We start from the raw sequence: 26080 nt of genomic DNA on the forward strand, positions 1-26080 counted from the left end.
ATTGGGTTCTTCCCTTCGGCCTAGGTAAAACTAGGCCAGTGACTGACTGTTGGGTCTCATGGCAGCTGCGTCCAACGTAATAAATTTTGGCCTCCTGTACAAGGGGTTTTCTCAGAGGGGAAATCTTTTTCGCATGATCAAGGTCACACGGCGATGCCTACGTTCCTTAGTCATGTGGAAGAAACCTTGGTTCCTCGCCCAAGACCCAGTGTTGGGGGCTTCTTGTCGTTGCGTAATGCTAATGACTGTTAACTTTGGGCTTGGCCTCTGAGGGGGCCCAGGTCATAAGTTCAGGTCTCTCAACTGAGGTTGTTGAGACCATCCTCCCCTCCAGAGCAGCCTCCACGAGGAAACTCTACACCTTGAAGTGCATATTGTTCACTTCATGGTGTAGTGAACACCAGCTGGACCCAGTTATCTGCCCTGTGGTTGCAGTGCTGGAGTTCTAGTACACCATCTAGTAATGTTTCATTCGTGGCACAGTGAGGCGTCAGACCAAGATACTGGGAGAATGGCTGCTTCTAAAACATTATTGTCAGAAATTTGTTTGTGATGTGGCAGGAGGTTGCCTCGCCGCAAAAATTAGTGAGGTTTTTGACCTTGACTTCGGCTCCACTCCAGGGGAGTGGTGCTTTCGTCTTGGTGTGCGCAGAGATTTCACACGGACAGGCACTTGTTACTATGGCATCGTGGGTGTAGTGTTCCCACAGCGTCTCGACGCAGCTCAAGTTCCCTTGAAAGGGAATGTCTCAGGTTACGACTGTAACCCTGGTTCCCTGAAGAGGGAACGAGACGCTGCGTCACCCTGCCATACTCGCTGCATGCCTGTGATCGACTGGCTTCGGCTTTTCAGAAGCTAGCTTGGTCTGTTTTCAGGGGTGCTTTATAGTTTCCTGGTCTATGACGTCACATGATGTTCCGTCAAGCCATTGGACTGATAGGTGCTTCATGACGCAATCACGCAGGGGCGTTCCCACAGCTTCTCGAAGCAGCGTCTCGTTCCCTCTTCAGGGAACCAGGGTTACAGACGTAACCTGAGACGTTTTTGTGTTTAATAATAGAAAAGGCACTTTTGATTTTGTTGTAAAAAACTAAACATGCAAAATAACGCTTGGTTTATTTGGGGCGTGATCAATCTAAATTCTTTCTCTGGTGGTCCATCATCTGTGCCTTGGCTTTTGTGGGACATTTGTCCATCTTGGAGTCTGAGGAGAAATTTCTGCGAAGACCTGTCATTGACATAAGGTACTGTAAGGATACTAAAAATGACAAAATGGTCCAACATGACATTGTGACTGTCACATAAGAAACCTGTTTTAATAGTGTTATATGGTTTATATGGTTTTAGTCCATTTTATTTCTCTTGCCATTTTAAGTGTATGTCTTTAAGCAATGTATGGTTGGCCTTTCATGTCACATGACAGGAAGCAGGAAATACATCTTTATAAGAGAGCAGCATGGCAATCAAAGGAAGGGGGAATTCACGAACAGTCACAAGTTACCTGGATTGTGGAGTTTACAACCTGTGGACTTAGCTTTCCAGAAACAACTTCAAACTTTTGGATTACACTATTCTTGGATTGTATATAAGATGGTGGGCACTCAAATTGGGATTTATCAACACACTAGGATTCTTGGACTGTTTTAGGGTATGGTGATTTGGACTGTATGCTTTTAACAGACTGAGTTTTTCAGGTTTAATTGTGTTGTTTTAAAGTTTTATGTGAACATTGTAAATACACCATTCTTATTCAATTGTATCTCTGTTTATGTCTCATTCTTTTAACCACTAAACGATCTCACACAGTAAAGTCTGACCCCATTTAAATATTTTTGTAACCCTACCGATTTGGGAGAACGTTACATATGGTGGCCCGTATGGGGAATGTTTAAGATTTTATAAGCTATGTTGAGAAAGTGGTAAAAGATTACGACTCATGTTGGTAATGCTGCTCCTTTTAAAACACCTGCTAATTTTAATGATAACCCTGTTTTACACCAGTAGGATTGTGAAAAGCTTCGTGCTGAAGTACTTTCTCTTAAAAACATTGTTTTAAAACTGGAGAAGGATTTTAAAGACTCTGTCGAAAGTCATTTTAATCGTGAAGTGTAGTTTAGCGAGGAGGTGGATGAAAAATTCAGTAAGATGGAGGAATATGTGAAAGAGACTGTGGTGGCATTAGAGAAAGAGGTTGTGGAGTGCTTGTGGAGGAGAGATAAACAGTGGACTGAACAACTAAAGGAAAGAAAAGCTCCGGAAGTTGCTGTTCCAACTCCTGCTGCAACATCCAGCCGGTGTCTTCCACTATCAGCTCTTATCCTCTTGCTGATCATCACACTGCCTTAACAGCTTCACAGACTGAGGGCAGAGCAAAGGAAGGAAGTACCTGTGACAAGACATTATCTGGGCACGAGGTTACCAACATCTTCTCGGTCCTGCTCTTCTCCAGTGAGGAAGTCTACAGTGCACAGCAGGATGACGTCACACTTTCCATCTACCCTTCTATACACCAGACTGACAGGATGCCAATAATCAACCACCAGGGCCTGCTGTACTGACGGATCCAGGGCAGGGACAGCCAGCACTGGCTGCAGCTCACAGTTCCAAAGGCCTTGATCCATCAAAGGGGGGGACTGACTATGTGACACTGTCACATAAGAAACATGTTTTCCCACGCTATTTAATACTATGATTTTATGTATAATAGTGTTAATAGGTTTACATGTTTTTTGTCCATTTTATTTCTCTTACCATTTTAAGTGTGTGTGTATGTCTTTAAGCAATGTATTGTTGACCTATCATGTCACATGACAGGAAGCACAACTTACTTGGGTTGTGGAGTTTACAACCTGTGGACTTACCTTTCCAGAAACTACTTCAAACTTTTGGATTACACTTTTCTTGGATTGTATATACACTGGTGGACACACAAATTTGGACTTCAACACACTAGGATTCTTGGACTGTTTTAGGGTATGGTGATTTGGACTGTATGCTGTTAACAGACTGAGTTTTTCTAGTTTAATTGTGTTGTTTTAAAGTCTTATGTGAACATGGTAATACAGCATATTTAATCTTATTTAAATATTATTTAATCGTATCTCTGTTTGTCTTATCCTTTTAACCACTAAACGATCTCACACAGTAATCCACTATCCAACTTTTGCTTCTTTTTTAAATTATTTTTTATTAGTGAGTGGGAGTTTAAACTTCTATGTGGGAACACATAGAAAAACCGTTAAAGAAGAGTGCCAAGCCATAGCGATCTACGGAAGTCATCCTAATTCATAAATGGAGTTAATAAATAACTTTTTTGTGAACAACAATATTGTCTCTTTTTTCTAAATGGCCCTTGTAATTTTAGAAGGGATCCATTGTGTTTGTCTTCATAAAATGCTAGGACACTGTTCTGTTGCAGTAGGCCTAGTGCCAATGGTGACCAACAGTGAATAGTACAGCAGATATTTAATTGAGGATCCATATGATTACACGGTATGTTTAATGGGCTAAATATGGTTAATATCTAAATGTAACTTTATATAAATTCACAACAACATATATCAATCAGTCTCCTGTATATAAAAACCTACAGTGAATAGCCTATAACTATTCTAAAGTAGGTCATATATCATTAGTTTGTCCATTTGATCCAACAGTGTATTTTTTTTTTCAATTCACAAAAACAAATAGTCTTCTGTAGGCTGAGTGAAGAGAGTGAAGCCCAACTGAATATAACATTGACTCTAACTATGCCAGTTCAACTGACATATTTAACATTTTCCAAGCGTCCTCACTCTTCAGTTTTTAGGCTTTTGTAACATAATAAATTATAACATTTTGACCCTTTGGAGGTCAATATTTTGAAATAGACAGGTTTCAGTCTACTGCAACTACAGTACACCAGAGAGTGCTTTCCCTGCCAGTGCCACATGTGAGCGGTTGTTCATAGTTCAAAGTATTTTCCTGCCAAAATGCAACCATCTCTCAATCTGTATTTTTGAAAAAATGTTCTGTGTATGCTTAAGTTGGATGTACTTTGTTCTTGCAATGTTGCATGTGTTGCAATTTTGCACTTTGACAAACAGTCTGAGATAGTTGAGTATTGTGAGTAATAAAACAATACTCTTTGAAATCATAAATAGTAGTAGCTTCCCCAACACAGGTATTGCATTCTTTTGCTAATATTTCTGGCCTAAACATGTTCAATCTTAGTTTCATCAGACCATACCATATATTTCCACAGTTTTGGGAGACCGGATATATGGTTTAGCAACATTTAGCTGGGCTTGGATTTTATTTTATTTTTTCATCAGAAAAGGCATGTGGCTTGCCACACACCTGTCCCAGACAGAGTGAATACAGGAGATATTTGTCACATATAGGGAGCCACCAGTACTTGCCAGAAAGAGCTGCAACTCTTTTAATGTTGCTATAGGCCTCTTTACAGCCTCCCTGACCAGCTGTGTCATCAATTTTGGAGGGATACCAAGTTCTGGATATCAGTGTTGTGTTATATTTTCTTCACTTGTTGACGACCTTCTTCACTGTGCTCCATGGTATATCTAATGTTTTGGAATTGTTTTGTTGTTGTAGCCCTCTCTTGAGCGATAACTTTCAACAGTGAGATCCTGTCAACGCTTTGTAAGCTCTTCATGGCCCATGGCTCTTGCATGAACAAAAATAGATGTCAGAAAAGAACAGCTGAGATTTATTTAGTTAATCAGAGTAACTTCAAGAGAAGAAAAGTGTATGTTGATTAGTTTATTTTGAACACAACATATGCAAACTGTAAAAGGGGGTGCACATTTATGCAGTTATTCATTTAAGTGTTTATTTTTTTTCTTTTTGCTCTGAAATATCACTTTGGTTTTCAATTATTGTAATGTTTACATTCAAGTTGCAAAAGTTCTGATATGTTTTATCTTTAATTTTTTTACTACACAAAAAACAGTTTGTTTTAACAGGGGTGTATACAGGGGTCTCATGTACGCTTTTGGGAAACGCAGCCCGGGTCAAGAGGTTGAGATTTGACTATTAGCTTGGTCCAGCAACTCCCTGGTGGTAGATGTTGTTATTACACTTTTTTGATACATAAAAGCATTTTTTTTCTACTGGCAGACATTCAAACATATTTGTGGCTTCCAATGAGATATTTCATTATTTGGATATTTCACCAGTGCTCTACTTCTGAAACAACTTTTTCTTTTTAGTTGACATCACTCATTTTCAACTATTCCTTCCAATCACCTCAACGATATCACCTCATTTAGATATCAATGGATATAATCCTGCTTTTTTTCTCACAGTATATCAGTTTCATTTGGAAATACATCACATTGAAGTCAAATCTTTCATGTTGATTGTAAAGATCTATCGATCTAATCTAATCTACAAAACTGGTAAAGTCCTTGGTGACAGGTCAATACTAAAGAGGCCAACATTTTATTTTTGCAAATACAAATACAGAGATTAAAGAGACCCAAGCTGAGTGAAGACAGTGTAAAATATATTTGACATAGAATTACATGTGATTGTCAAGTGAGTATTCATTTTCTGAAATCTTGAGAATGCATCAAGATAAAGGCAAATAAACAGTACATTTGATGTACAAGTTTACGTTATATTTACACTTGATTTTACAAAATTTCACAAAATGTATGCATTACTAAAGTAACTTAGCCTTTGGCCAGATGATAAACGAGGACTGTACAAACAGCTTTAGTCTGAGAGATCCTTGTTTTCACAACGTCCATGATGAGCATATTTGAAAGCTACCGCCCGACTGATCGACTCCTGAACATCACATTCTAGACCATCAGTCCTAAACCTTAAGTCAGAATGATGGCGTAAACACTGTGCTTAAAATACATTATAGCTTGTCAATTTGTATGCAATTTGACACATTTTGGTTTTTGGGGGCCACACACACATGTAAATAATGCAAAAACACATAAGATAAATGATACATTGAGAAAACCAACCAATCAATCAGAATGATAAAAAAAAAACAATCAATGTGATTCTTACTCTGTAGCATATCCTCGAAATATTGTGCTTTAACATTTAGTGCCCACAAACTAATGATTGTGTTATAGATTAAAATTTACTTTTTCTCTTTCGCATACACACAAACTCGGTCTGTCTCTCTCCCATCCAGAAAGTGCTGTGATAGTGAGGCAATGCTGTGCTGTACAACCCTGAAATGGATTTTATATTACAAAGATTTCCACAGATGGTAGAAAGCGAGAGCTGCATCAGATTTGAGGCTAAATGCAGTACATTATAATGATGCAATATCTGAAGAAGGCTCTGTTCCATGTAATTTTTTCCTATGCCTGATAAATTAAAGCAAAAGAAAAAAAGAGAGGGAGAAAGAATCCTGAAAGTCTACCAGTTGAGTATTTGCCTTTATCAAGAAAGATATTTGTATAGGACTAATTATAATAGAAAACTGACACCTAGCGTTAATGGATGAACAACTCAGAAAAGGTCTTTTGTCTATTTATATATGAGTTTGTTAAAATAGTTACACCATTTTATCTATCTCAATCAGACAGTGGAAGAAAAAATTTTGAATCCATAAAGTTTCTCAGTTTTGCCAAAAACCAAGCATGTTATTTCGTGCAGGAAGCTTTTGTTATTCACTTTAGTTGGGTCGCCACAATTAATGTATTAAAATAACAGAAATCATTGTCACTCCAAAATGTTGTCATGGGAACAGAGGAGAAAGCCATTAAAAGACAATGCCAGCTGGTTGAGATATGATTTAGTATGGCAGCAACAAAAGCAGTGGGTGAAATAATTAGAAATATACAGTTACATTTGAAACCAGATTGCTTGTCAAAAAATAGGAAATACACAAAATGTGTCATCTAAATAAGTCTGCAATGAAATAAAAAAGCCAATATTCTTTGTGATTTTATCGATGTTTCAAAAGAAAAACCCATTTTTAATTACCAGGCTTATACATTTAAATACATTGTTAAAGCCAGCAGGATCAGGGCTAATTCAAAACTTCATAAAATGTTATGTTTGTCATTGCAATCCATCCTAAATCCAATGGAGAATCATTCAGCAACAGAAATCTGGTCTGATAACAATAAAATTCAATCTCATCAAAAGAAAAAGCCCCTACAGCTGTCATCTAATTGTTATGAGGGAGGTTACAGCAGACGTGCACATTCAATTTCAGAGCAGGCACGCACGACCACCCCGTAATTATTGATTTTGATTTTTGTTTTTTAAATGAAGCAAAAGAAAACCCTGAAATACAATCATTACGTCAATCTCAGGAAGAAGCACAGAGGACCAAGTAGTGCTCTTTCCTTCCGGAGCAAGCCATTTCACCTCTAAATACCTCTTAGTTTCCCTAATGTTACCCTTAAGATTTTGGAGGGACCTCGTACTTGAAGACTACACTGAAGATCTTGCCTCCCAGACGCTCGGCCAGCCAGGAGTTCTTTATGACGGCTAGTTTAAGGCTCTCGCAGCTGAGCATGGCGTAGTAGTTAGTGTGGATGGCCCGACCCATACCTTCAATGATCACCAGATCCGTGCCACGCTCCCTGACGACTGTGGCCAGGACTTTGTCCAGGCGACTGAAGAATGAAAAATAAAGGGAAAATGACATGGTTTTAAGCAGAGGGAAGTCTGATACTTTCCAACAAATAGGCCTATGGGAGGGAACATATTATACCTCAGGTCTAAACAAGGAGAACTAGAACCATTCTGCACCAAAGCAAGTCTGTCCTCTTTGAGTGCAGCCCTGAAAAAGGAAAAATGGAAACATGGTCAATCTGCTGTCACCATGTTATAGTAGTATGGTGTAAAGAATAATGGTGAAACAGTTCACAATATTAAAAAAAAAATACTATCACAATATAATAAGCTTCAACCTTTTAAAACCTATTGTATTATATTTGATTCACAAAATTCTAAGGCCTCTAAATTATCAACATGATCAAAACTTTGCTGCAAAAACCAATTGTATTAATTTTTAGCAAGTAAACTTATATTTTATGCAAGTAGTCTGCTATACTGTTATAAAATCTCAATGATTTGTATGAGCTCCATAATCTCACGTACTATTCACGTACTATAATCTCACGTACTATAATCTCATACTATTTGAGCCATACAAGTATGATGTATCAAATATTTATATATATATATATATATATATATATATATATATATATATAATCATAGATAGATGTTATGATTTTTTCATAAAAAAAATTGAAAGAAGTGCCTTCTTTTTTTTTCTAAAGCTTAAACAGTTGCATTTAAATAAATTAGATTTTCTGATAATTCTATGTTTAGATTACAGGGTTAAACCATATGCTGGAGCAAAAGGCACCACACTGTAAAATTAATGATTTAACTGTACATTTATATGATTTTCTTTTTTTTCCAGTTAAAACTAATAATTTAACATTTGATTGGAATTTTTTTTTGCCTGTAATAAAAACAGGGATGAACAGAGTGTCTTCTATGATATTGCAGCAAACATACATTTTTGGAGATTGAAAAAACAAATGAGGTATGCTTAAAGTTCTGTAAAAAGTGTTTGAATGTGCTATTTGGTAGGGAAAAAATGTATCGTAAAAATATAATCCAAGGAACAATTCAAATGGTTAAGCCTTTTTACAAAGCCTATTAAACTAGCTATTTCATAGTAAAATCGTTTATATATTAAAAAATAAAACAAACAATGGGCATCTTTAGTGCTTATAAACTGGTTTGTCACAAATAAGCTCTATGAGGAGTGACTTGAGAGAGTGCACAAACATACACAAACTTGTTCTATTGATGTGCACAGGAACTGACTGCCATTCTCATGTTACATTATCTAGACTCAAATGATTAAAAAAAATTTTGCAAACCTTTTCACCGCCGGTAATAAGGGTGATAACTCACTGAATGACAGGGTCCATGGCTGCTATTCTCTCAGTCAGGATCTGCAGCTCACTGTTAGTGACATCATTTAGGGCAGGGCTTGAGTTACTGGCAACCACAACCTAAAAGCCAACATACACAGATGTGCAACTGAAACAAACAACACACTGTGAATTGTGTCCAACAATTAAAATTTTCATATTGTTAAAACAGACATATTGTTGTTAACTTACCTCTGTGCCTCTGATGAGGAGTTCTCTAATGAAAGGGAAAACCCCAAGAATAATGTCTATTCCACTATTATCTACGAAAAATAATGCACATTTATGAGGAGGACCCTGTAAAAGAAAGCCAGCAGGCACCGTGTTCAATCAAGACCAGGAAAACTTCATAGATTGTTTAAATATTACATTTTCAAATATACATTTAAAAAGACATGACATTATTTTATTTCTGTTTTCGACAATGAACAGGGTTGCCAGGTCTGCGTAATAAAACTAACCACGATGGCCCAATCAAAAATAGCCTAAAAGTAGCCAAATGACCATATCCCAAATATCAAAACTCAAAATATGCCATTCCCATATCTAAAATACATATTTTTCAGTCACTGTTATGCAAATTCTTTTGATTAAGATTAGTTTAAGGGTTTTATGTTGAAGTTTTCTGATTGTATTCTGTTTAAAGTGTTTATATTTTGTATGCTGCAAGGTTTTTTCAGTGCTTTCTTTTGATATGCTTGAAACGTTTTATTGTACAGCACTTTGGTGCAACTCTGTTGCTTTTAAATGTGCTATAGAAATAAATTTGGACAAATTGAAAACCCCTATTTCATAGTGATCATAAAGAGATCAAAGGCTCACTACCGTGTTCCTCCTTCACACAAAAAAATTAGATCTAGCTCAGTTTCATCATTGGTAGACTATAAAATATTTCAATACAAGCATTTCAGCCAAATTTAAAAACTGCAATATGTCATAACTTTAACCCGTGGGGTGAAGGTGGGGGTTTGGGGGGGGGGGGTCAACTCAATGGCCAATCAGCATTGAGTGTATTCTGAGTTCTGCACGCTCGCAAATCCTCTCATTATTACAAAGTGTAGAAAATATGCAAATAAGAGTGTTGGTTCACCCTCCGCCTATGATTACCAACTAAACTAAAACACACATTCCCGAATGAATGGAGAATATCTCGTTTTTTCCGTGGGCACATGGCCATTTCCGTGGGATCAACGCCTATGGTCAGTAGTGAAGCATAGTTATTCTTTTATTTATTTTGTATTAGAATTAAAAAACATTTTCAAGGTGAAGTCATTATTCATTTTGTAATATCTTAAGCATTTTGTGTGGAAAGTTTTAATTCATATAAGTAATAATACAAAAAAAACTATTAAGTCAATAAACTGGTTTCTGACCTGTTATCTCACTTTAGCTGGTATCGACAAGATCCATTATAAGTCAACATTTAAAACAGATTATTCTAAATGAGGGGGTGCGTGCCCGCAGACAGTTATTTACATGCTTTTTTTAAATTTATTGTTAAAATAAAATTAATTTATTGTCTAAAAAAACCCTGTGTACAACAACTTAACATACTACATATTTGATTTGAAATAATACACATCATTAAACTTTCTTTCTTTTAAATACTTTACATTTATTTATGATGCCCCAGGGAGCATGTTTACATTTAGAATACATTTTAGCTTGATTTTAGATTTTAGATCAGATTTTACAGTACATTCAACTATGTGTGTAAATGAGACCCAATGTCCTGTTGTGTTTTTTTTTTTTTTTTTTTACACGGATAAGTGCTTATAAAAATAGAAGAGATACTATCATATCACACCTTGTTTGAACAGTGTATGAGTGCAGCTAACTATAAAGTTTAAAGTTCAATGACTTAAAGTCATTGTCGATTTAAGATCTGACCTTCATTCTCTCAATCCATTGATTGTAGGCATCCACAAGCCATGGCCTCTCTGGGAATATAAAATGTTCAGTACATAGAAAACTTAAAGGTATCAAAATATGTACATACTAGTGAAAAGTTTGTAATTTTTGTAAAGTTTTTTATCTTTATTTATTTTATCAAAAACAGTAGAAACAGTAATATTGTGAAATTATTTACAATTTAAAATATCCGTTTTCTACTTTAATATATATTTTCAATTCTATTCTATTTAATATATTTTAATATAATTATTCCTGTGATGGCAAAGATGAATTTTCATCAGTCATTACTCCAGTCTTCAGTGTCACATGATCCTTCAGAAATCATTCTAATATGCTGATTTAGTGCTCAATTGTTAGCAACTATTATTAGTGCTCAATTATTAATAATGGGTCTTATTATTATCAATGTTGAAAACCGTGATACATTTTTCTCAGGATTCTTTAATGAATAGAATTTAATAGGACAGCATTTATTTGAAAGAGAAAGGTTTATCATAATCAGTATTTTAGAATGATTTCTGAAAGATCATGTGATACTGAAGACTGGAGTAATGATCAGGGTGTTTCCTGCATTGAAAATATTTTGGCGGCCGCTAAAATGAACCTTTGTCAAACCAAAGATTTATTTAATCATTTAATGTGGCGATACCTGCCACTCTCCTGTACCTTTACCCGCTGATAGCTGGCTGCTTTAAAACGCTCCAGTGAGTGTTCTTTTGGAGCATGTGAACATAATGGTCAATCAGTTGTTTAATCCGCTCAACTACGCTCCAGGCGGAAGAGATTTTGTTCAGCAGGAGTTCTGCACTCTCTCGATTCCTTCCATTAAAACCAAATTTAAACACAATGTCAATAAGATTCATTGTACAGCTTCATTGATTATAATTGGAGTATTCGCAAGAGTGCAGCTTTGTATACCTCGCATTGTATAATATATATATATATATATATATATATATATATATATATATATATATATATACACACACACAGGTCCTTCTCAAAAAATTAGCATATTGTGATTCATATTGATAGATTCATTGCACACCAATATTTCAGGTCTTTTATTGTTTTAATACTGATGATTTTGGCATACAGCTCATGAAAACCCAAAATTCCTATCTAAAAAAATTAGCATATTTCATCCGACCAATAAAATAAGTGTTTTTAATAGAAAAAAAGTCAACCTTCAAATAATTATGTTCAGTTATGCACTCAATACTTGGTCGGGAATCGTTTTGCAGAAATGACTGCTTCAATGCGGCGTGGCATGGAGGCAATCAGCCTGTGGCACTGCTGAGGTGTTATGGAGGCCCAGGATGATTCGATAGCGGCCTTAAGCTCATCCAGAGTGTTGGGTATTGCGTCTCTCAACTTTCTCTTCACAATATCCCACATATTCTCTATGGGGTTCAGGTCAGGAGAGTTGGCAGGCCAATTGAGCACAGTAATACCATGGTCTGTAAACCATTTACCAGTGGTTTTGGCACTCTGAGCAGGTGCCAGGTCGTGCTGAAAAATGAAATCTTCATCTCCATAAAGCTTTTCAGCAGATGGAAGCATGAAGTGCTCCAAAATCTCCTGATAGCTAGCTGCATTGACCCTGCCCTTGATAAAACACAGTGGACAGACACCAGCAGCTGACATGGCACCCCAGACCATCAATGACTGTGGGTACTTGACACTGGACTTCAGGCATTTTGGCATTTCCTTCTCCCCAGTCTTCCTCCAGACTCTGGCACCTTGATTTCCGAATGACATGCAAAATTTACTTTCATCCGAAAAAAGTACTTTGGACCACTGAGCAACAGTCCAGGTCAGGCGCTTCTGCCGCTGTTTCTGGTTCAAAAGTGGCTTGACCTGGGGAATACGGCACCTGTAGCCCATTTCCTGCACACGCCTGTGCACGGTGGCTCTGGATGTTTCTACTCCAGACTCAGTCCACTGCTTCCGCAGGTCCCCCAAGGTCTGGAATCGGTCCTTCTCCACAATCTTCCTCAGGGTCGGGTCACCTCTTCTCGTTGTGCAGCATTTTTGCCACACTTTTTCCTTCCCACAGACTTCCCACTGAGGTGCCTTGATACAGCAATCTGGGAACAGCCTATTTGTTCAGACATTTCTTTCTGTGTCTTACCCTCTTGCTTGAGGGTGTCAATGATGGCCTTCTGGACAGCAGTCAGGTCAGCAGTCTTACCCATGATTGCGGTTTTGAGTAATGAAACAGGCTGGGAGTTTTTAAAAGCCTCAGGAATCTTTTGCAGGTGTTTAGAGTTAATTAGTTGATTCAGATGATTAGGTTAATAGCTCGTTTAGAGACCCTTTTCATGATATGCTATTTGGAACAACAAAAAAATGTTCCAATATTTTTGATACTTGAGAAAGTATAGAAATAGGTCGGTAGTTAGTGAATTGATGACTATCCCCGTTTTTATAAATTGGAGTGACCTTCGCGATTTTCATGAGCTGAGGGACTTCTCCATTTAAAAAAGATGTGTTGCAGATATAGGTTAGAGGTGTTGCTATATTACATATTACTTTCTTAATTATGGCCATATCGAGGTCGTTCCAATCTGTGGACTTTTTATTTTTACAATCATTGACTATTTTAATGATTTCATTCTCATTTGTTGCAGTCAGAAACAGTGAGTGTACAATTTTATTTGTGTAGCCAGCGTAATTATGATCTGTGGTGGCAATCTTTGATGCCAATTGTGGGCCGATGTTAACAAAAAGTCATTGAATGCGTTAACAAGTTTATCCATATTTGTTACTTTTTGGTCGTCTTTAATCATGTAATCAGGAAACGTAGCATATTTATAATCCTTATTAATTACATTATTCAATACTCCCCAGAGACCTTTCATATTATTTTTATTTCTCTCAATCAAATTTCTTTAGTATAGTTTCTTACAGGTTTTATAATACTTATTAATTTATTTTTATACTTTTTATATTTTACTTCCGATTCTTTCGTCCTTGTCCGTATAAAAGTTTTATATAAAGTTTTTTTTTTGCACGCATTCAACAATCCCTTTGTCATCCATGGACTAGTTTTATTCATCTGTGTATATGTATATGTTTTTACAGGGCAGTGTTGATCATATAAGGTATTAAATGTATTAACAAAACTGGAATATGCTTTGTTTACATCATTTTTTCCAAGAACATCATCCCAATTTTGTTTGGACAGGCTTTGGTTAAGAATATTTATTGACTGTTCAGATCCTAGTCTGATTTTCTTTGTTATTGTTTTTCTTATCTTTTTCGTATTTATTATTTTTTCATAGGATATAAAAATTGGTAAGTGATCGCTGATATCACTAACCAGCAATCCACTTGATATATTAGAGTTCTGAATATTTGTAAATATATTATCGATTCAAGTAGCGCAGTGTGCAGTAATCTTTGTGGGACACGTAATTGTTGGATATAAAGAAAGACTGTACATAGTGTCTATGAATTTTCCAGTGGGTCTATGTAATTTTGCTTTTAATAAATCTATGCTGTAATTTTTGATTCTTATTTGTAAACAACCTTTCCATGTGATCAATAAACACTTCCATGTCTGCACCCGGAGCTTTGTAAATACAAGATATAAGCATTTTTTTCATTTTATCAGTAAATATCTCAAACATGACACATTCAAACACATGATCTATTTCCATAGTCATACAATCAACCTTCTGAGCTTTCAATTCTTTTTGCACATAAATTGCAACCCCCCCACCAGATTTATGGTGTCTGTTTTGGTTGTACATTTGATAGTCATCAAGTTTAAAATTCCCATATTTGTTTTCATTTATCCATGTCTCTGATAGTGCAACTACATTGAATTTGACATCTAGCTTGTTCAAATATTCTTTAACATACTCAAAGTTTGTGTATAAACTGCTGCAGTTTAAGTGCATTATTGACATACAATCTGCCTTATTTAAAGTCTTTGTTCATAGCGATAATATTTACAGTTATGAGAGATATAAAAATGTATATCAGGATCCACGTTATTTAGCATATTCATTGGTTTGTGCTCAACATTTGAAAATATTTCTAACTCTGACTCTGAATATCAGCTGTATCCTCATTGTCCGATGAGGACGAGTCGTTAGTTAGAATGTCTGTCATCATGGTGAATGAAAGTTAGGTTATTTGTTACCTTATCTGGACTGATCCAATTCACAGCATTCCTTAATCAGCAGAACTTTAGCTTGTTCAGGTGATCCATTTAATTTGTTGAACACCCTGCAATTGGATGTCCATGTTGCCTGGATTTTGTTTTCTTTGCGAAATTGATTGGGGTGTATTGCTCCAAATCCGCCAATCGGTTTTCCAGGGTAATTCTTTTTTGGTTTTTTCCTCGTTTTGCTTTTTTAATCGTTTCACTTCAAGCATCAACTCCATTATGGTCGTTTGTTGCGTCGAGATTTTCTGCATCTCAGCTGTCAAGGTGTTCAGAGATATTTTTATGTTTTTTTAATTCCTCCTCCATTATTGCGCTATTGGGTTTCCTTGGCATATCTCCGCATCGGGGGTAATGTACCCGGGACAACAGCATTGTTGTTGTTGTTATTACAGGTGCAGGAGTAGCGCGAAGATCAACAGATAGCAGCAGAGTAGTATGAGTTGTGCGAGTTAGTTGAGTGCCAGCGATGAGTTGGAAAGATGTCAATGTCCGTGTTATATCCAAATTAAAAATCCACAGGAAAATGAAAATAATAATGTCCAAGCCAACGTAAAAGAGAGGCACGGTAGACGCTAAACAATCAGACAAACAAAACAAAAAAGCGGCAGCGAGGCGAGCACAGCGTACAACGTACTCACCACACTTTCAACACATGTAACAGACAAGACCCAACCTGTTCAATAGGATTCAAGGCTGGACTTTGACTTGGCCAACTGTGATTAAAGAGCTTAAACATACTGGTGGATTTACCATTAAAGAAACATAAAAAATATTTTGGTAATCACCAATACTATTAGTTTAGGGCAGCTGTGGCACAAACCTTACATTGGATGGTGGTCTAATAAATTTGTTAAGCACTGTATATTCATGCTGCTACTGTAAATACACATTGCAAAGTTTCTGGATTGACAACTGTATTTAAATGTACGATTGACTCGATTGACAGTGATAAATTTAGCAATGGACGAAATACACCAATCTGATACTGTATGTCAAATGATCTGTGCATTAAGTCTTGGACTGTGAATGCAAAATATTAGACCTGCCACTTTTTCTATCTAATGTGTTACTTTGTTGTTCATTTTATTACTAACCTTCAAATCAGTCACTCAGTGACTTTTAACATATACGGGTCCTTCTAAAAAAATTAGCATATTGTGATAAAGTTCATTATTTTCCATAATGTAATGATAAACATTAAACTTTCATATATTTTAGATTCATTGCACACCAACTGAAATATTTCAGGTCTTTTATTGTTTTAATACTGATGATTTTGGCATACAGCTCATGAAAACCCAAAATTCCTGTCTCAAAAAATTAGCATATCATGAAAAGGGTCTCTAAACGAGCTATTAACCTAATCATCTGAATCAACTAATTAACTCTAAACACCTGCAAAAGATTCCTGAGGCTTTTAAAAACTCCCAGCTGTTTCCTTACTCAAAACCGCAATCATGGGTAAGACTGCCGACCTGACTGCTGTCCAGAAGGCCATCATTAACACCGTCAAGCAAGAGGGTAAGACACAGAAATAAATTTCTGAACAAATAGGCTGTTCCCAGAGTGCTGTATCAAGGCACCTCAGTGGGAAGTCTGTGGGAAGTAAAAAGTGTGGCAAAAAACGCTGCACAACGAGAACAGATGACCGGACCCTGAGGAAGATTATGGAGAAGGACCGATTCCAGACCTTGGGGGACCTGCGGAAGCAGTGGACTGAGTCTGGAGTAGAAACATCCAGAGCCACCGTGCACAGGTGTGTGTAGGAAATGGGCTACAGGTGCCGCATTTCCCAGGTCAAGCCACTTTTGAACCAGAAACAGCGGCAGAAGCGCCTGACCTAGGCTACAGAGAAGCAGCACTGGACTGTTGCTCAGTTTTGCATGTCATTCAGAAATCAAGGTGCCAGAGTCTGGAGGAAGACTGGGGAGAAGGAAATGCCAAAATGCCTGAAGTCCAGTGTCAAGTACCCACAGTCAGTGATGGTCTGGGGTGCCATGTCAGCTGCTTGTGTTGGTCCACTGTGTTTTATCTAGGTCAGGGTCAATGCAGCTAGCTATCAGGAGATTTTGGAGCACTTCATGCTTCCATCTGCTGAAAAGCTTTATGGAGATGAAGATTTCATTTTTCAGCACAACCTGGCACCTGCTCACAGTGCCAAAACCACTGGTAAATGGTTTACTGACCATGGTATTACTGTGCTCAATTGGCCTGCCAACTCTCCTGACCTGAACCCCATAGAGAATCTGTGGGATATTGTGAAGAGAAAGTTGAGAGACGCAAGACCCAACACTCTGGATGAGCTTAAGGCTGCTATCGAAGCATCCTGGGCCTCCATAACACCTCAGCAGTGCCACAGGCTGATTGCCTCCATGCCACGCCGCATTGAAGCAGTCATTTCTGCAAAAGGATTCCCGACCAAGTATTGACTATTGAGTGCATAACTGAACTTAATTATTTGAAGGTTGACTTTTTTTTTTGTATTAAAAACACTTATTTTATTGGTCGGATGGAATATGCTAATTTTTTGAGACAGGAATTTTGGGTTTTCATGAGCTGTATGCCAAAATCATCAGTATTAAAACAATAAAAGACCTGAAATATTTCAGTTGGTGTGCAATGAATCTAAAATATATGAAAGTTTAATTTTTATCATTACATTGTGGAAAATAATGAACTTTATCACAATATGCTAATTTTTTGAGAAGGACCTGTACATTTACAGATAGTTCTAAGCACTTTATTTTATGATCTGTCCCAACCCTGATTATTTTTTATCTCATGAAAAATTAGGATAAGTTAATATTACAAACTGTTTCTTTGCATTTATTGTGGATTTACTTTGTACTGTGTGTGTGGATGACGGTGTTCATCCACTACCACGAAAACCATTTTTGATCCAGGAAAAACCTTGAAAATTCACCTTTGCCATCACAGCAATAAATTACATTTTAATGGATTAAAATAGACAACTGTTCTTTTGAATGTAATAATATTTAATAATAGTTTTGTTGTTTATGAGTGTATTTTTGATCAAAATAAATTCCAATTATTACAAACAATTGACCGGTAGAGTACAAACGTATACATGTTTAGCATTTATCAGACCAAAAATAATTTGTGATACAATATTTTATCATTATTATGTAACAGTTTAAAAGTTTTCTTACCTTGTAATTGTTGTTTTGCTTGTTCAAACCCAAAGTCTGGATCTGATTCAAGCATGCTGAAAAACAAATAAAAGTAAGAATATACCCCCAATAAAATAAATAAATAAATAAATAAATAACCCTGCCATATTTGTTAGTACACTCACTCTGTCACAGCTTTGGCTCCCCAGTCGAAAACGTTGCCGGCCAGGAGGCCTTTGACCAAAGTGAACTGTCTTTGCTCCCAGCTCAGCTCCTTTACTGACTTCACCACCTTCAGATAGTATTTCAGGGCCATGTCATTCTCTTTCTGCTTGATCTACAGGAAAATAAGAGATTCAGACTGAATCAGATAATTCTCCATAGCAAATAATGGTTTAAACACTGGAAAATAGACAAACAGATGCACAAAGATAGAGATTGAAACAATCTCATGACAGAAAAATATGTTTACAAGATTTTAAATAACAGATTGTGGGGAACTGATGTGATTTGAAGAACAACAGGCAAGGTGAAGGATGATTCAATGTAAACCTTAGAGTAGGGGTCAGGAAAGTTGAACTCGTTTAAACAGTGTTCTCTTGTGTCTAAAAGACTTCTGACGGTGAGGGATCCATAAGCACTAGAGATGAGAGGAGAGGCAAGCTACATTAGAAGAGGGAAACAATCATCCAGCAACACTCAAGCACACACACACAATACAGGACTGTAACTCATAAAACATCCTAATTACTACTAAGATCTTGTTGAATATTAAGCCACAAATACAGTCAAGCTGAAAAATGAACCCGTGATAAGCCAAAGCAGAGCCTTTAGGTTCATGATGCTCTTACAAAGGCTGGTGCCGAAGAGTCTGGAGTTTGTGACGGTATTTCTGCCGAAACTTTTCTGCCCTCTCCACAGCCTCTGGTTGGTCTTTCTGGCTAGCCACAGCTCGCTTCACCACCTGTTCAAAAAAGAAGATGAAGTCATTGTTACGTTCCACATATGTTTGTGTGTTTTGCTCTCTTTTTTCTTTTGTGCTCGTTTCTATTCATGCTCCTAGGTCGTGAATCATTTGCTGCTCATCATATGTGACGTCATCACGTTATGTATTTGAAGTGACGTTCACCAATCCCTGGAGGTTTCCACCGGGTTAAAAGGCCCATCGAAGAGAAGCGTGGCAGATCAGCACCAGATCTCAGCTAACACCCATGCTTTGATTGTTTGTTGGAATCAAGTTCACGTGTATGTCTATGTTTGTGATTATGATTATGTTTATACTTACTCGCTGGTTCAGAGATTATTAATCTTTCGGGTTGACGTTATTGCTATTGATGGAATGTGTGGTTTCAGAACTAGATTTCTAAACTTGATTAAATGCATTGTGTGCGTATGATTGATGATTGGATTAAGCGCAGTTAAACTTATTCGAACACGGCGTTGTGCGCAGTAGCCCAACCGTAGATCATTTAGAGTGAAGCTTGTTTGCATTGTGAGTTTGTTGTCTACTGATCGTTCTGTCTCTACAATTAAGATCCCATCTGTAATAACCACGGTAGGTAGTATTCTTCTCTGTTACTTAGTTGGAGAGTGGTGGTCGTCACCCATTGTTGTTTTGTTTGTTTAGTTAGTTAGCATAGTTTATGTAAGGCGTCAAATACGCTGAAGATTGCGGGTCGTTTTCTACATTTTCTTTTTGGTAGTTAGTTCTAGAGGTTTTGGGTTAAATAGATATGGGGGTTATGTTTTGATTATTTCGTTAATTTGGCGACCCTTTTGTTTTTCTGATTATTCATGTTTCCTTTTCCTTTACATTTATCATATACTTTTTAACATCCTTACACCTCGGTGACTGAATAAACTTTATCATATACTTTTTAACATCCTTACACTTTGGTGACTGAATAAACGTTTTCAATGTTAAGACTGGTTTCCATGATTGTTTTTGCCACCTGCCCACCTAGAAGCAGTACCTCACTTAAATGTTACGCAATCATCCCGCTAACATCTTTTAAACACGTAACAGTCATGAACATGTGGATTGAAGTTTGGCTGTGGGATATAATAGATATGGGTTAGATATAATAGATATAGACTATAAGATATATATCATTATATGTCATAAAGATATAAGCTATGCAATTTACGGACAAATAATATATAATCAATATATCTAGTGTAGGGGTGTGCGATATGACGATTTTTGATTATGAACAATTAAAACGTCTTCACAATCTGCTTTTGAAGATATATAGTAATATCGTGCTGTTGTGCAGCATTAACTGTGTTATCAGTTGCAGTTCTGGCGCCTCCGTCCCAACATACTGTACAATCATTCCATAAAATAAATAAAACGACAGAAACGGTGGATTTTTAGGTGGAACAGTGATATTTTTACTATTGCTGAATGAGACGAATGAAGAGCGCTTCTCTCTCGCATGCTCGGACATGCTGGTTACTGCTGGAAAAGGCAACTTCAGGGCATTTCGCAGAAAGTTAATTTGTAGTCGAGTGGTAGAGCATTGGCCAACAATGTCAATGACACGGGTTCAAATCCGGAACAATCACAGGCTACTGTTCATTTGTTTTTTTGTTTTTTGATTAATGCAGTGAGATTGTGTCTCCTGCAGTTCTAAAACGCATTGATTAATTATACACCAAAATGTTTTGTGCTTACATGTATAGGCTATACAATTACCATGCATTTCCATTTTACACTAAGCAACAAATATAATCCCACGGTACGAATGAATTTACATTGTAGAATTCCAATCAGAATATCAACAAACATCAGTTCTGAAAAGAAAAAAATCATGAGGTTCGTTATCCAGAAAGTGTTTGTAGAAACATGGTTGTAAGGATCCTAGGATCCCTGACTCTGGAACTGAATTATCAAGTGAACAAGGAACATAAGTATGAAGTTCCACTTCGTTTTGCTTGGAAAAAGCTGGCATAGTAAAACGAAGCAGCTAAATCATCAAGCAAAAGCATCTGATTCTGTTTTAATTCTTCAATCAATGAAGGAATTAAATCATTTACATGTCGTAGTATTTTTGTCATAATGTTTAATAATTGTTAAATATTTTATTCTTTGAATGACTTCATTGCTTTAATAATGTTAGCCTAATGTTTAGAATAGCGATTTAAGTCTGAATTGTTCTGGTGCGACTTGTCTTTGTTTTTTAGTAGTCCGCCTCAGACGCTTGATCACAGATATGGGGGTTGGGAGGGACAGTTCAGTAGCTTCACAGAGGGGGTGCATGACAATATAAATTTGTAAATCCTGTAAATGCCTGACGATCAGTTTAAACTTAGGCCATGACTGGGGCAGTCAGTAATGGTAACAGAGTTGGACTGGTGACCCAAAGGTTGCTGGTTCGATTCCAGTACCGGCAGGAATATGACTGAGGTGGCCTTGACCTAACCCCCAATCGCTCCCCGGGCGCCACTCAAGGCTGCCCGCTGCTCCGGGTGTGTGTATCCACGTTTGCGTGTGTGTTCACTACTCACTACTCTGCTCCTAATGTGTGTGCACTTACTTGGATGGGTTAAATGCAGAGGTCAAATTCCAAGTATGGGTTACCATACCTGGCCATCACGTGTCACTTTCACTTTCAACTTACAGAGTAGGCAGTTTCGCCTGAAAAGTTCGTTTCAGGCAAAATGTCTCGATGTTATCACCAAATGTATATTACGTTACAAATATTCTAATGGATTTAAAGGTTTTACATAAAAAAAAAAGTAATCCATTGGTCAATCCAAGCGTTTCGTTTCAATTGGTTTTGTAGGGTATAGAATGTTTGAGCAGGGTGTTATGATTATCTAATTATGAATTGTTTAGGAACGCATACCTGAAACGAATGCGAGTGGAGAAAGAGCTCTTTTATTTGATTTTTATTTTATTATTTTATTGTTATTTTTATTGTAAGGTGCATTCAGTTCCTTTTAAGGAAAAAAGGTAAAATAATTTAGTTTGTTTGTGACAAATTTTAAACTGGAGACAAAATTATGATGTTGGTTTGAAAAGCCTGATCCTCGTGCTAGGACACGAACTCCGGATCGCCTGTGGCACGGCTCTGGTACATCACAGCCGTGCCACAGGCGATCCGGAATGCTACCCACAAGGCTATTGGCTTAATACCCTCAAGGCCAAGCCTAATTCAAGTAGCCTATTAGAAAACTGCGCCATCATTCCTAATCAGAGGTGGGTAGTAGCAAAGTACATGTACTTATAAGAGTAGATTTAAATCTGGTAACTTTTACTTTAAAGGTGCTGTATGTAACTTTTTCACTCTACTAAAGCATAAAAATACCATAATGTTTTTGCAGATATTTAGGAGGTCACATACTCGTTTCTCTGAAAAGCACTTCTACAGCCAGTTATTTTATTTTGAAAGTGCGTTCCGTGTTGGAATGTCTGTTTTTGTTTTGATCTGTGTGATAATGTAGAAGATTTTATTATTTAGAAAACAAGTAATTTTGCTATATATTTGGACACAATTATTTCTTCTGTCTGTGACTTTGGATTTCCTCTGTGTATGTGAAAGACCTTGAATGGAATGTTGTTTGCTGCAGAAAATTCTATTCTGAGAAGTCACATGGTAAAAGACCTTTACCCAAAACTATCTATAGGGTGTGTTACCTTCTTTGGAAGAAGATTTATGTATATAACTCTGAACCAAAAGATACTCGGGAGCGCACTGGAAGGCCAGAGGGCCAGAGAGCGTTAGAGCGCCGTTCTATGGAACGGGACGGCGTTCGAAAATAAAGTCTAATTATTTCTGGCATCAAAGATCTCTGCGAAGTTATTTTTCAGAAAGATTGAAAACCACAACATTTGGCGACCCCGGCAGGACTTGGGTTGAAGCTGAAGGAACCACGAAAGGCAACACTGGTGACCGACACAGACAACAGTGGCCACTGTACTTTGAGGTGAGCAATTTTTGCTTTTGAAAAAGTATGTGTTGTCACCAGTGAGCCAGAGTGGTAAGACCCTTTAAAAATGCTTCTCCAAGTTTAAAGAACTAAAAAATTGAAAAGAGGATCTTTGATTCTAGAAATAAGTGTCTATTGTTGTTGATGATGTCAAGTAATGTGTTAAAGCGCGGTGGAGCTCCCATTAGTGTTTGCCAGTATTTATATAATCTGATGTAGATTGTATGAATATTGGTACTGCTGATGTGCCGCTAAAGGTTTTGTCGTACGTATGTAAGAATCTGTGTTTGCTAAATCAAGAGGGCCTGGATGGATGATTAGCAAGAGTTTGAGTTTATTGGTAAAGGTTACCAACTTATTGTAGATTTTAATGGTATTGGGTATCATTAAGTATACTGGTAAAGGTTACCAACTTATTGTAGATTTTAATGGTATTGGGTATCATTAAGTATACTGGTAAAGGTTACCAACTTATTGTAGATTTTAATGGTATTGGGTATCATTAAGTATACTGGTAAAGGTTACCAGAACTTTGTGTTACTTATTAAGAGGGCCTTGAGGATAATAAGTTAATTGCATGTGCACAGATTAAGTTTGGTTTATTGTTACCGCCTTGTTATAGGTTAACAAGGGACTGGGTACGTTTTATGTGGATTTCGCCAAGAGGGCCTGGAAGGATGGCGAATATTGCACAGATAAGTTTAGCTTTTGGTTACCGCCTTGTTATAGGTTAACAAGGGACTGTACGGAAAAGCTATGTAGTATATGACTCTGTTGTGTCGGAGGAAGTGAATCGCAGAGGTCTGTGATAGTTTAAAGTTATTCAGTGAAGTATTGTTTGTAAAAACAGTGAGAAACACTGTGAGTAGAATTTAGCTCTGTGTATTTGTATGTAGGATCCTGTCCTGTGTGTCTGCTTGACTGTGACTGTGGTTAAAAATAGGTGACAAGGAATGTGTGAATGTGCTTGAGAGACAAGTAATGTATAAATGAGTATTAAAAGTAAAGGAAATAGTAAAAGAAAACAATTGTTTCAAGATATTAGTCTTGCAGATTATTGTAGTATAAATAAGTTAAAGTATAAAATATATATTAATAAATGGACTGATATATATTAATGGATAAATAAATAAAAATGCACGTGCTTAATATATTCTATCTTATATCTGAAGACGTCTAAAATTTGTATCTCATTATCCCTGAAGACAAAGTGAGAGAAAAATGATTCCATTGTAGATAATTAAGTTTGTGCTAAGGAAAAAATAACTTGTGCAGTGTGCTAAAAGTGAACAAGATTGGGTGACCAAGTTTCAACAGTCATAAATAATTTACAGCAATCTTAGAATTGTAGTAAATGGGAATTGTTGGGAATGGGTGAGGAAAAATGTATTCACCATGTTAGATTATTTTGAGCACAGCATGCAAATACAGAAGAACGATTGAAGGCTGATTTTATGATAGGGAAAATTATTTAATTGTATTATACTCAGAAAATCAAAAGTTAGATTATTGCTAAAATTGCAATGAAGTAATAGCTTGCTTTTTCCTGCAACGAAGAACTTGCTTTACTAAAAACAGAATGGGAGAACTGCTGTTGTCAACCAGTGATTATTATATAGTATAAAAGAACTAGGAAAAATATGGTTAAAAGTGGAATTTAGATAAAGAGCTAATAGCTCAGGAACAAATATTTATAAAGACTAATTTGATCTATGCAGCTCTCTGAGTGTTCAAGTTTCAGATGGCTTCAGTGTCGAATGGAAGAGGTGAAAGGTCAAAGACGACTGCAGAGAGAAGAAGAAGAGTGGGTGAGGGGCGTTCAGCTCCCCTTCTGAAGATGACCACTCTCTGGAAAACTGGCATGGAGAAAGACTGATTTAATGCTGGAAAAGGTGAAACTTTCACTATTTCACTGCAGACTTTTTCCTGAGGACAAGAGGAAAATCCTGAGATGCAAAGCTGTGGCAAAATCTATCAAAGCCCAAACTGAGAAGGGGCAGAGAAACAACAGAGCCTATATTCCTGTTTACACCAAGCCTTGAGTGACAGCTAGGCTGACGACACATGCAGAGCGACAGCCAAGAAGCTTTGACAGACTGATAATCTAAAAACAGAAGAACTGACCGAAACCCTTCCCTTATGGGCAACACAGGTGTGGCAACTCCGATGATCCCTCTAGAGACTGCTTCAAATTTAGTTATTATATTAACTTTATTCATTCTGATTATTCACTGGTCTCATAAGCAATTCTTTATATTCTCTGCTAAACTAACCCTCTTTGCTTTTCCAGTAGGTTCAAGTCCAGCCATATAAAAAAGAAAGAGAATACACTGAAAGAGAGAAGTGGGTGCTCAACTCACCAAATAGTTCAAACTGAGGCTGGATTTGGTATAGTGAGGGCTATTACATTAAACAATTATAGGGCTAAAAGCATGAAAAATTATTCTGTAGCAAAGAAAAAGATAGACGCAAAATGTCAAAGAATTATTATTATTGTTTGCAAAACAATGATACTGGTCACTCCATTTTGTTTTGCTAAGTTTTTAGAGATATAGATTGGAGAAAAAATTACTCCAAAAGTACAAGCTTATGAAATCGCAAAAAATGCTGTCAAAACTGGGATAATGAGATGGAAATGTTGTTGGCCATGGATCCAAGATTATGCAGAGATCTCCAATTTAATTCATAAAGCAGCTCATGAGAAAAAACAAAAAAAGAATAGGAAAAATCAGAAAAACAAATGACAAAATGTATTTGAAAAATTACAATTGGCAGGCTTATTATTCTAAAATACTTAGTCTATTAGATTTTGTAAAAAGAAAAAAAAAAAGGATTATAACAATGGTGTTAAACTAAACCTTGTGATCATTGACACTTCTCAATAGTGTTTGACATAGCTGTGTTGACCTGATCAGACCTTATGGCTAAAATTATAGGATGCCACATTTAGAGCACAACCTGCAAGAGTGTATGCTGGCCA

At 36.8% G+C, this 26080-nt stretch overlaps 1 protein-coding gene across 8 annotated transcripts in view; it reads right to left on the minus strand.

Annotated features, from left to right (window-relative positions):
• Positions 1-5486: 5486 nt before the first annotated feature.
• The window catches only part of pank4 (pantothenate kinase 4 (inactive)), a 153494-nt gene continuing 132900 nt past the window's right edge, over positions 5487-26080 (minus strand). For all 8 annotated transcript variants that reach the window (XM_077202809.1, XM_077202810.1, XM_077202808.1 and 5 more), the window contains 9 exons: positions 19017-19129; positions 18718-18805; positions 18351-18502; positions 18205-18260; positions 10831-10880; positions 9133-9237; positions 8921-9021; positions 7698-7766; positions 5487-7599 (listed from right to left, as the gene is read on the minus strand). In XM_077202809.1, the coding sequence (XP_077058924.1) occupies positions 7383-7599; positions 7698-7766; positions 8921-9021; positions 9133-9237; positions 10831-10880; positions 18205-18260; positions 18351-18502; positions 18718-18805; positions 19017-19129 (951 nt within the window). In that variant the 3' untranslated portion in view covers positions 5487-7382. The remainder of the gene's footprint in view (positions 7600-7697; positions 7767-8920; positions 9022-9132; positions 9238-10830; positions 10881-18204; positions 18261-18350; positions 18503-18717; positions 18806-19016; positions 19130-26080) is intronic.

The sequence above is a fragment of the Siphateles boraxobius genome, unplaced genomic scaffold, assembly GCF_051911475.1.
Source record: "Siphateles boraxobius isolate OS27281-9 unplaced genomic scaffold, OSU_SipBor_1 5, whole genome shotgun sequence".
Classification (NCBI taxonomy): Eukaryota; Metazoa; Chordata; class Actinopteri; order Cypriniformes; family Leuciscidae; genus Siphateles; species Siphateles boraxobius.